Source organism: Trachypithecus francoisi, unplaced genomic scaffold, assembly GCF_009764315.1.
Source record: "Trachypithecus francoisi isolate TF-2019V2 unplaced genomic scaffold, Tfra_2.0 Lachesis_group15, whole genome shotgun sequence".
Lineage (NCBI taxonomy): Eukaryota > Metazoa > Chordata > Mammalia > Primates > Cercopithecidae > Trachypithecus > Trachypithecus francoisi.
In genome coordinates, this window is record NW_022681460.1 from 52,963,434 (window position 1) to 52,975,686 (window position 12,253).

Consider the following 12,253-nt stretch of genomic DNA (forward strand, 5'->3'; position numbering starts at 1 on the left):
AAACTCTTAAGTGTTGTAACACTATGCTACTAAACAGGAACTGGAACTCAGGAGTTGTTTGAAAGAATCGGGTGTGCTAGGTCGATGTGAAATTTGGTTTTTCCAGGTAAATATAATTTTGAATATGTGTTTTAAAACACAATAAGGAAAAAAATTGAGCGTCTTCTTTTAATCATTGAGCTTCACAGTTGGCTCCATGAGCATTAAACTGTCTCAGGTTGTAGGAAGCAGAAGTGCATGTTCAGGTTGCCTTAATTCAGTTCTCGATGGTGGTAGAGCATTGAAATCAGCTGTGGAGTTAAAACCCCCCAAAAAACCGGAAACATCTTCCTGGCCCCAGCCCTAGGAATTCTGATTCAGAAGCTCTGAGATGAGGCTGAGAATCTGTGTTCAGAGTTCCACAGGTGAGTCTGATAATAGCTAGGATTGAGAGCCCTAGCTCTCGTTAGCAAAGGAGCTTAAGGGAAGAGTGTACAGACAAGAAAGAAGCCAGGAAACAAGACACTGCTCAAAGCCTCCCAGAGAGCCAGTCAGGAGCCGGGAGTCCCAGGTGACCCGTCAGCTGCTGGCGTCATGAGCTCTGCCCACTGGGCTCCACCATTCTGGAGACGCAGCTGTGTTGTGTCCGCTGTTAGGGAAAGAATTTTCTCCCCACTTACTCCCTCTAGGCTCCTTCTAGATCATGGCTTCAGCTACCTCCAGGCTTCCACTTGCTGCCCTGCCTGTGTGTGTCTGTTGCCAGGGCACTTTCCTATGTCACCCACTCAGGGAGAAGATACGATTGGCTCAGTGAGTCACTGTCCTGTGGCCCAGGGCTTTCCTGCGTAGGCAGCAGCTACCCGGTGACAGGCTATGTGTGGTTTCCTTTGTTACCCAAGTCTGCGGCAATCAGCCATAAATAACAAGGATGGTGGGACTGTGGGGCCGTGTGGCACAAAGATGGATCAGAAGGAGGTGTGGGCATGGCTGGCTTCTCAGCAGGGGCAGTGTACCTGGAAGGCACTTCATTTCAGTGGGCCCTGCTGCCTGTTACAGTCACCTCTTGGTATCTGGGGGGATTGGTTTCAGGGCCTCCCTCGGATACCAACACAGATGCCCAAGTGTCTGATATAAAATGGCATAGAATCGGCATTTCACCTACACACATCTTCCTGCACATGTTAAACCATCTCTAGACTACTTATAATACCTACAATGTGAACGCTATGTAAATGGTTGTCGTGCTGTGATTTTTATTTGTATTCTTTTTATTGTTGTTGTTTCAAATATTCTCTATCTGTGGTTGGTTGAGCCTGTGGACGTGTGGCCTGTGGATGCGAAGGGCTGACTGTGGTCCATTCCCAACTTTTCCATAGCCAAATTGGGCTTCTGGTCGTGCTTCTCCCGCCTCTGTGCCTTTGCACATGTTCTCTTTCATTTCGTAGCTGCCCATCCCAATCTGCCTATCCAGGTGCAGGCCCTTCCCACATAGCTTCTCAAGCCCACAGTCGTAGTCTAGTCATAGGACATCTAGACTTCTTATATAGCAATCAATCATGAATTGTGTAACTTGTCCTGTAATTATCCTGTATTATTATTTTGTGAGTTTTATTTCCCCTTTCCAACTGAACCACCTTAGGGAAACGATATTGCCTCATACAAAGAAGGTACTTGATAGCAGCATGTGGATTGGCTACCAATGGTGGTACCTTGTTTCAATAGTGCTATATCCCTTTAAAAGCACGTTTATTCTATTTTTGAAAGATCTCTCTGAGGCCATCAGCTAGGTGACAGATAAGGAAAGTAGGTTTTAGGACAGTTAAGTGGCTTGCCTGAAGTCATACTGTAGCAAAGGCAGGACTTTCCATCCGAGAACAACCAACCAGCCCTGTGTTACCTAGAACACCCTTACTCCTCCCCACCCTTGCTGGGAGACTGTGGCATGGATAACAGCAAATAAACACAGCTCACTCAGGGAGCCAAGTCACTGTGCAATGCATCCCAGGTTTCTCACATGATCGAGAGCTCCTTTTCACGAACCATGGGGACTGGGCCTCGTGGGCTGGGTGCTAGGCTGTGCTTTTCTCTCGGCAGTGGGCACTCAGAGCCTGACTTCTGACAGGGTCGTGGCTGTGTCTGGGCAGTGGGACTGCTGCAAGTGAAATGGGCATGTGGGTGAGAGTATATTTGCATTTCAGTTCTTTTACAAAGATAGCTAAAAAACAAAACAAAACAACAACAAAAAACAAAAAACAGGTCATTTTGGAAACAGGATGAGCTATTAAATTACCGAGGCCCATGTTGAAGTATGAGCACTGTTTTTGGAAATACTGGTATGGCAATTTCTATAGTAATGTAAGTTACCTAACTTTTTCTTGCCAAGTGACTAGAAAAAAGGGAGAAGTAATGTATCAACATCGTTGGAATGTTGACAGTCTTTCTGGAAAGTGGCTTTAAAAGAACGTGGTCTGAAACTTCCCACTATATTCCAGTCATGTCTTATGAGCTCATAAGCAGTGTGTTGATGCTGAAGTTCTTAGTGGTGTACTGAGCACTTCAGTCTACCATGAGCCCCTCTGCGGGGAGCTGGCACCTGATCACCATGTGTGCAGTTTATTGTTGCAAATGGGAAGTACACTAGGCTGTTGTATGTTCATCATAAGTTATGTGGCAGTGGGCACTTAGGTTTTGTGACAAGGGTAGAGTGGGGCCCCATGTTCAAGTTGCAGGATCATGTCAACCTATGCTGAAGAGCTATCAGGTGCTTTGAGAACATTCGACAACTTTACCTTATAAGAGAATGGTCAGGGCAATGATAAATCCTTAAACAGCCACCTGCTGCTGAACAGCTATAGCGCTAGGAAATATTGTAGTGAGTAAAGAAAGCTTTTATAGATGCTACAGGACAAAAACTTCTAATGATGATTGTGTTGTAATGGTCAATTGATTATTGTAAGGTCTTTTAATCCTTTCTAATACTTTGCCCCAAATTTTAGTATTTGGAAGCATGCTGTGCCTAAAGAAAGCTTAAGAATGATTGGTTATCTAAATAAGCACTTTTCACACTGCAGGTTAGGAAATCAATTTAGTTGGTTGTGACCAGCATCTTTAAAAAATGAATTAACAGGCCGGGCGCGGTGGCTCAAGCCTGTAATCCCAGCACTTTGGGAGGCCGAGACGGGCGGATCACGAGGTCAGGAGATCGAGACCATCCTGGCTAACACGGTGAAACCCCGTCTCTACTAAAAAATATAAAAATTAGCCGGGCGAGGTGGCGGGCGCCTGTAGTCCCAGCTACTCGGGAGGCTGAGGCAGGAGAATGGCGTGAACCCGGGAGGCGAGCTTGCAGTGAGCTGAGATCCGGCCACAGCACTCTAGCCTGGGCGACAGAGCGAGACTCCGTCTCAAAAAAAAAAAAAAAAAAAAAAAAAATGAATTACAAAGAAAGAAAATATCACAATATATTACATGTAGTAAGGACAAATATTGTACTTGAAACATTTATTTGTATATAAGTAGGTATATGTATACAGAGTCATGATGCAAAATACTTACTATGAAGCATAGTTTCTAACTTATGATGATTCAAATCTTAAAAAGAATTAAAGACTGAGTACAATGGCTCGTGCCTGTAATCCCAGCACTTTGGGAGGCCGAGGTGGGAGAATCACTTGGGGCTAGGAGTTTGAGACCAGCTTGGGCGACGTAGTAAGACCCCATCTCGACTAAAAGTAAAAAAATTAGCTGGATGTTTGTGTTTGTAGTCTTGGCCACTCAACTGAGGTGGGAGGATCACTTGAGCCCAGGAATTCTAGGCTACAGTGAGCTATGATTGCACCACTGCATTCCAGCCTGGGTGACAGAATGAGACTCTGTCTCCTAAAAAAAAACATTGAATCATAGATCTAAATTTTTACTCAATCAGCCTCTGCTACTCTTTGCAGTACAAGTTCCAAAATTTAATACCCCATGTGATATGGCACTTTTAATGTATGTCACTGTATTTACTTTGAAACTTTAGACCTCATTTCTCTTACCTGTAGCTGTTTGGCTATTCTTGTTATCTTGTCTAACCCAATTTAGAATTAATATGGTTTGTGGGTAGATTAACTATAGGCTGGACCTCAAGACAAGTAACATGGTCTTGACATTAGATTTTAAAAAGCCACACACCCAACAGAGATTTTGCTAAAACCACTAAATCCAACCAAAGCCCTGGGAGGAAGAAGGGACTATGACACGCCCAGGCCATACTGCTCAGCCGCCAGCAGCTTGGGAAAGAAGGACTTCTACAACAGAATTCATTTTCTTTCTTTCCTTCTTTTTTTATTATTATTATTTTTTCGAGACAGAGTCTCTCTCTGTTGCCTAGGCTGGAGTGCAGTGGCATGACCATGGCTCACTGCAACCTCCACCTCCTAGATTCAAGTGATTCTCCTGCCTCAGCCTTCCAAGTAGCCGGGACTACAGGTGCCCAGCACCATGCCTGGCTAATTTTTTGTATTTTTAGTAGAGATGGGGTTTCATCATGTTGGCGAGGCTGATCTCGAACTCCTGACCTCAGGTGATCCACCTGCCTCAGCCTCCCAAAGTGATGGGATTATAGGCGTGAACCACTGTACCCAGCCCATAATTTATTTTCTATATAACAGAATTCATTTTCTATACAACAGAATTTTATTTTTATATTGCAGAATTCACTTTTCAACAAAAGTTTAATGTTCAGAAAATCTGGAAAACAGTGAGTAGGAAGATGGTCTAGAAATCTGAAATCACTGGCTGGGCGCGGTGGCTCACACCTGTAATCCCAGCACTTTGGGAGGCCAAGGTGGGTGGATCACCTGAGGTCAGAAGTTCGAGACCAGCCTGAGCAACATGGCAAAACCCCACCTCTACTAAAAACACAAAAAATTAGCCTGGCCTGGTGGCACATGCCTGTAGTCCCAGCTACTTGGGAGGCTGAGAAACAAGGATCACTTGAATCTGGGACATGGAGGTTGCAATGAGCCGAGATCACGCCATTGCACTCCCGAGTAGACTCTGTCTCAAAAAAACGAAATGAAATCTGAAATCACTGGGACTACCTGACTCTTTTTGTCTGGAAGTAGCCAAACAGGAAGAGCTTTGAAGGCACCAAACACTGCCTGCATTCTCCTCCCCTCGGGGCCCAGTTATCTCATGGGTGGGGAGATCCAGGTTTGCTTACCGGGTCTCTATGGAGCTCCTTGCCGAAGTGTTTGTGTCTGCCTGGAGTTTATCTCAGAACTGCATAGTTGACCACTTGGTTGTGATGAGAGGAAGGTACAAACTGGGATTCCAGACTCCCTTATCTTATTTTGGGTAGTGACACTAACACCCCTAGTGCCAAAGGACACAGTGAATGTACACAAATATTCAGTATAGAAAATCTGGTATCAACAGAGTCATGAAGCATTTTATAATAGGATTTTAATTGGCCCTATAAAAAAGTGTTGGCAGCTGGGTGCAGTGGCTCAAGCCTGTAATCCCAGCACTTTGGGAGGCCAAGGCGGGCGGATCACTTGAGGTCAGGAGTTGGAGACCAGCTGGGCCAACATGGTAAAACTCTGTCTCTACTAAAAAGACAAAAATTAGCCGGGTGTGGTGGCACATGCCTGTAATCCTAGCTGCTCAAGAGGCTGAGGCAGAAGAATTGCTTGAACCTGGGATTCAGAGGTTACAGTGAGCCGAGATTGCACCACGGCACTCCAGCCTGGGTGACACAGCGCGACTCCATCTCACCAAAAAAAAAAAAAAAAAAGTTGGCAATGTAAGTAACAACATCTGTGGTTGTCTTAGGATTTAGTGGTTACCATTTAAGAAGTTGGCCTCATGTCACAGATGTAGGAAGTGGCAGAGCTAATCTGACTGGCAGGTCAGTGCACTTTTCTGAAGTCTGTCACACAGGGTGTGAGGCTCAACATCAACACATAAAATTGCTGTAGCAATGAGCACAGCAACCTCAGTGGCCATTTATCTTCCTACTTGGATTGAATATATGGTGTTCCCAGAATTCAGGATGCCCTTGGATGAGAAATCGAAGTTGTACTTTTGCATTTTATTCTTACAAGTTCTTTTCTGCATTATCCATGGGCTCACCTGGGATTCTAATATTCCTTAGGATTCCCAAGGCCTCCTAGTTATCAGTTATGGAGAGAGTAGCGGGGTGGAAGGTTGTCTTTTCAAAGTACTGCTTTCCTGCTGCTGTGAAGCCAACAAAGTTCTGAGTTTCAGTAAAGTTTAAAGTGTCAAATTTAGCTGAACTACTTTCCTAAAAGATTTCCTGATTCCTTTTGTATCTAACCTTTGAAGTAATTAACTTTTCTATGTACACATAAGGAAGTAATTCTGAGAAATTGTGATTGAACTTTTAGATACAAACTTACATATAAAAAACTAAGGATTAGTTGAAATAAAGGTTCAGTTCAATCTCGGATTTTTTATTTTTTGAGACAGGATCTTGCTGTGTTGCTTAGGCTGGAGGGCAGTGGCACAGTCATGCCCCACTGCAGCCTCAATCTCCCGTGCTCAAGCAATCCTCCTGGCCTCAGCCTCTTGAGTAGCTGGGACCACAGGCACATGCCCCCATGCCCAGATAATCTTCTGATTTTTTTTTTTTTCCTGAGCTATCACTGTGTTGCTCAGGCTAATCTTGAACTCTTGGGCTCAAGCAATTCTCCTATCTCAGGCTCCCAATGCGTTGGCATTACAGGCATGAGCCACCACACTGGCCAGATTTCTTTTGAAAAAAATATTGCCCATTTAAATTAAGATACCAAAATATACTAATTGTAAAGTAATGGGCTTGGCGAGGTAGCTCACACCTGTAATCCCAGCACGTTGGCACTTGGGGAGGTCAAAGTGGGAGGATTGCTTGAGGTCAGGAGTTGGAGACCAGCCTGGGCAATACATGGAGACCCTGCCTCTCCAAATAAAATAAAATAAATTAAAATAAAATAAAATATTCATAAAGAACAGAAGAGAGTAAAGAACTTCTCTGAAATCCTATCTTGTGTTACGTTGGTATTAAAGGGTGACCCAGGGTGAGTTTAACTCATATCATCAAAATTAAACGATATTCAATAGGATTACATTTCTAAATAATGCTGTAATTTAAATTTTTCTAATACAGATGAAGAACTAGCACTGGATGGCAGTTTTGATCCAGACCTAAAAAACTATCACAAACTCCACTGGGAAACAGAATTCAAACCTGTGGCACAGCAGCTTCTCAACCGAATTCAGAGACATCACACCTTCCTAGAACCCCTGCCCATTCCCTCTTTCTAACATGATGCAGATGAACAGTAGAAACAGGAAGTCACGTCTCCCTCATTCTTAAGAACTGGTAACAAATGTGAACATTTTTTTCAGCATTAACAAACGTGGAAAGTTTTTCAATAACTGGTTTTAGTGAGGAGCTGAAGTATTTTTTAAAAATAAGCATTTCTTCTTGTTAGGTATTATGGAAAAATGTATATACATGTTATATTTCCTGTTATGAGAAATGTAAGATGAAAATATATGCATTTTTAAGTAAATGACTTTTTCTTCTATTCTCTATTAAACAATTTAGTTCTAGTCTTAAAATCTTGATTTAGCAATTTTGGAATTAAAGTGTTCATAAGTTAAATGAACTGTGCAATGAAGGCTGTTAGATTATATAGAAAGAAGGGTAGTCAACATGAGTGGAACATGTTACAACATAGGATCTATACTAATTCTTGCTACGTCAAATAATAAGGGTTCTCATTTGGTACCAGTACCTTTTTGGTCCTCATATTAAGAGAAGGAATAAGCAGAAAAACTTAAAGAAAACTGCTTTGGGCCATTTGTTCTTTATTAAATAAGTAAAATAGATTAAAATGAGAGTTATCTTTTCATTTGAAATAAAATGACTGGACTAAGACAGTCCTTCTAATTGTAACTCTCCGTGTTTGACAGGTGATGTAATGTATTAGAAAGAATGCAGGCTTAGGTGAATGGTAGACCTGAATCTGAATCCACACTCTCCCCTGCTACCTTTGGAGCAAGTAACTTAATTTCTTGAGCTTCAGCTATAAAATGGGAATCATATCTATTTTACTGTAGTGTAATTTGGAACAAACCATTAAATGGGCAAATGGCCCAGTCCAGTGTATGATGTGGAGTGGGTGCTCAAAACACCAAGCACTTTCTTAGCTTGCCATTCTTTGTAGGATGACTTCAGCCTTTGAATAAATGATTAAAAAACAAAAGATTGAGATTACTATTGTTATCCTATACTAGCCAAATGAAGATGAGTTGGAAATAAAAATAAATTTGCTGACTCACACCTGTAATTCAGCACTTTGGAAGGCTGAGAGGGGAGGATCCCATGAGGCTAGGATTTCAAGACCAGCCTGGGCAACAAAGTGAGACCTCATCTCAACAACAACAAAAAGTAATTTACTACTCTGCTTAGAGAAAGGATTTTATTAACAGCTCATTTCTCACCCTACAAAACACCAAAACTCATGGGATGAGAGCAGGCGTCCCAGACTGAATGGGTTCTTGAAGCCTATTAGAATAAACCAGCTGGGCATGGTGGCTTACACTTGTAATCCCAACACTCTGGGAGGCCGAGGCAGGCATATCACCTGAGGTTGTGAGTTCGAGACCAGTCCAGCCAACATGGTGAAACCCCATCTCTACTGAAAATACAAAAATTAGCCAGGCATGATGGCACATACCTGTAATCTCAGCTACTTGGGAGGCTGAGGCATGATAATCTCTCTCTCTCTTTTTTTTTTTTATTATTTAAGTTCTGGGGTACATGTGCAGAACGTGCAGGTTTGTTACATGGGTATATATGGGCCATGGTGGTTTGTTGCACCCATAACCTATCATCTACATTAGGTATTTCTTCTAATGCTACCCCTCCCCTAGCTCCCCACCCCCTGATGGGCCCCAGTGTGTGATGTTCCCCTCCCTGTGTCCATGTGATCTTATTGTTCAGCTCCCACTTATGAGTGAGAACATGTGTTATTTGGTTTTCTGTTCCTATGTTAATTTGTTGAGAATGATGTTTTCCACATTCATCCATGTCCCTGCAAAGGAGATGAACTCATCCCTTTTTATGGCTGCATAGTATTCCATGGTGTGTATGTGCCACATTTTCTTTATCCAGTCTATCATTGATGGGCATTTGGGTTGATTCCAAGTCTTTGCTATTGTGAACAGTGCTGCAGTAAACATACATGTGCATGTGTCTTTATAGTAGAATGATTTATAATCCTTTGGGCATATATCCAGTAATGGGATTGCTGGGTTAAATGGTATTTCTGTTTCTAGGCCCTTGAGGAATTGCCACACTGTCTTCCCAATGGTTGAACTAATTTATACTCCCACCAACAGTGTAAAAGCATTCCGATTTCTCCACATCCTCTCCAGCATCTGTTGTTTCCTGACTTTTTAATGATTGCCATTCTAACTGGTGTGAGATGGTATCTCATTGTGGTTTTGATTTGCATTTCTCTAATGACCAGTGATGATGAGCTTTTTTTCATGTTTGTTGGCTGCATAAATGTCTTCTTTTGAGAAGTGTCTGTTCACATCCTTTGCCCACTTTTTGATGGGGTTGTTTGTTTTTTTCTTATAAATTTGTTTAAGTTCCTTGTAGATTCTGGATATTAGCCCTTTGTCAGATGGATAGACTGCAAAAATTTCCTCCCATTCTGTAGGTTGCCTGTTCACTCTGATGATAGTTTCTTTTGCTGTGCAGAAGCTCTTTAACTAGATCCCATTTGTCAATTTTGGCTTTTGTTGCCATTGCTTTTGGTGTCTTAGACATGAAGTCTTTGCCCATGCCAGTGTCCTGAATGGTATTATTGCCTAGGTTTTCTTCTAGTGTTTTTATGGTTTTAGGTCTTACATTTAAGTCTTTAATCTATCTTCAGTTAATTTTTGTATGAAGTGTAAGGAAGGGATCCAGTTTCAGCTTTCTACTTATGGCTAGCCAGTTTTCCCAACACCATTTATTAAATAGGGAATCCTTTCCCCGTTGCTTGTTTTTGTCAGGTTTGTCAAAGATCAGATGGTTGTAGATGTGTGGTGTTATTTCTGAGGCCTCTGTTCTGTTCCATTGGTCCATATGTCTGTTTTGGTACCATGCTGTTTTTTGTTACTGTAGCCTTGTAGTATAGTTTGAAGTTAGGTAGCGTGATGCCTCCAGCTTTGTTCTTTTTGCTTAGGATTGTCTTGGCTATGTGGGCTCTTTTTTGGTTCCAAATGAAATTTAAAGTAGTTTTATCCAATTCTGTGAAGAAAGTCAGTGGTAGCTTGATGGGGATAGCATTGAATCTATAAAATACTTTGGGCAGTATGGCCATTTTCACAATATTGATTCTTCCTATCCATGAGCATGGAATGTTTTTTCATTTGTGTCCTCTCTTACTTCCTTGAGCAGTGGTTTGTAGTTCTCCTTGAAGAGGTCCTTCACATCCCTTGTACGTTGTATTCCTAGGTATTTTGTTCCCTTTGTAGCAATTGTGAATGGGAGTTCACTCACGATTTGACTCTCTGTCTGTTACTGGTTTATAAGAATGCTTGTGATTTTTGCACATTGATTTTGTATCTTGAGACTTTGCTGAAATTGCTCATCAGCTTAAGAAGATTTTGGGCTGAGACAATGGGGTTTTCTAAATATACAGTCATGTCATCTGCAAACAGAGACAATTTGACTTCCTCTTTTCCTAACTGAATATGCTTTATTTATTTCTCTTGCCTGACTGCCCTGGCCAGAACTTCCAACACTGTGTTGAATAGGAGTGGTGAGAGAGGGCATCCTTGTCTTGTGCCGGTTTTCAAAGGGAATGCTTCCAGCTTTTCCCATTCAGTATGATATTGGCTGTGGGTTTGTCATAAATAGCTCTTATTATTTTGAGATACATTCCATCAATACCTAGTTTATTGAGAGTTTTTAGCATGAAGGGCTGTTGAGTTTTGTCGAAGGCCTTTTCTTCATCTATTAAGATAATCGTGTGTTTTTTGTCTTTGGTTCTGTTTATGTGATGGATTATGTTTATCGATTTATGTTTGTTGAATCAGCCTTGCATCCCAGAGGTGAAGCCAACTCGATCATGGTGGATAAGCTTTTTGATGTGCTGCTGGATTTGGCTTGCCAGTATTTTATTGAGGATTTTCCCATTGATTTTCATCAGGGATGTTGGCCTGAAATTTTCTTTTTTCTTTGTATCTCTGCCAGGTTTTGGTATCAGGATGATGCTGGCCTCATAAAATGAGTTAGGGGGGATTCCCTCTTTTTCTATTGTTTGGAATAGTTTCAGAAGGAATGGTACCAGCTCCTCTTTGTACCTCTGGTAGAATTAGGCTGTGAATCCGTCTGGTCCTGGGCTTTTTTTAGTTGGTAGGTTATTCATTGCTCCCTTAATTTCAGAACTTGTTATTGGTCTATTCTGGGATTCAACTTTTTCCTAGTTTAGATTTGGGAGGGTGTATGTGTCCAGGAATTTATCCATCTCTTCTAGATTTTCTAGTTTATTTGCATAGAGGTGTTTATAGTATTCTCTGATGGTAGTCTGTATTTCTGTAGGATTGGTGGTGATATCCCGTTTATCCATTTTTTATTGCGTCTATTTGATTCTTCTAATTTTTCTTCATTAGTCTCGCTAGTGGTCTATTTTGTTGATCTTTTCAAAAAGCCAGGTCCTGGATTCATTGATCTTTTGAAGAGTTTTATGTGTCTCTATCACTTTCAGTTCTGCTCTGATCTTAGTTATTTCTTGTCTTCTGCTAGCTTTTGAATTTGTTTGCTCTTGCTTCTCTAGTTACTTTAATTGTGATGTTAGTGTGTTGAATTTAGATCTTTCCTGTTTTCTCTTGTGGACCTTTAGTGCTATAAATTTTCCTCTACACACTGCTTTAAATATGTCCCAGAGATTTTGGTATGTTGTATCTTTGTTCTCATTGGTTTCAAAGAACATCTTTATTTCTGCCTTCATTTCATTATGTACCCAGTAGTCATTCAGGAGCAGGTTGTTCAGTTTCCATATAGTTGTGCAGTTTTGAGTGAGTTTCTTAATCTTGAGTTCTAATTTGATTTCACTGTGGTCTGAGAGACTGTTTTATATGATTTCTGTTCTTTTGCATCTGCTGAGGAGTATTTTACTTCCAATTATGTGGTCAGTTTTGGAATAAGTGCGATGTGGTGCTGAGAAGAATGTATATTCTGTTGATTTGGGGTGGAGAGTTCTGTAGATGTCTATTAGGTCCCTTG

The 12,253-nt window shown here is 41.5% G+C and overlaps 1 protein-coding gene across 8 annotated transcripts in view; it reads left to right on the forward strand.

Annotated features, from left to right (window-relative positions):
• Positions 1–7,756, forward strand: part of ARMC2 (armadillo repeat containing 2) — a 126,533-nt gene extending 118,777 nt beyond the window's left edge. For 4 of the 8 annotated variants that reach the window (XM_033234791.1, XM_033234794.1, XM_033234797.1 and 1 more), the window contains one exon: positions 7,130–7,756. In XM_033234791.1, coding sequence (XP_033090682.1) covers positions 7,130–7,287 — 158 coding nt within the window. In that variant the 3' untranslated portion in view covers positions 7,288–7,756. Of the gene's footprint in view, positions 1–4,673; positions 4,757–7,129 lie in introns of those variants that run through there. The other 4 variants (XM_033234796.1, XM_033234795.1, XM_033234793.1 and 1 more) reach the window with 2 other exon arrangements.
• The last annotated feature ends 4,497 nt before the right edge of the window (positions 7,757–12,253 follow it).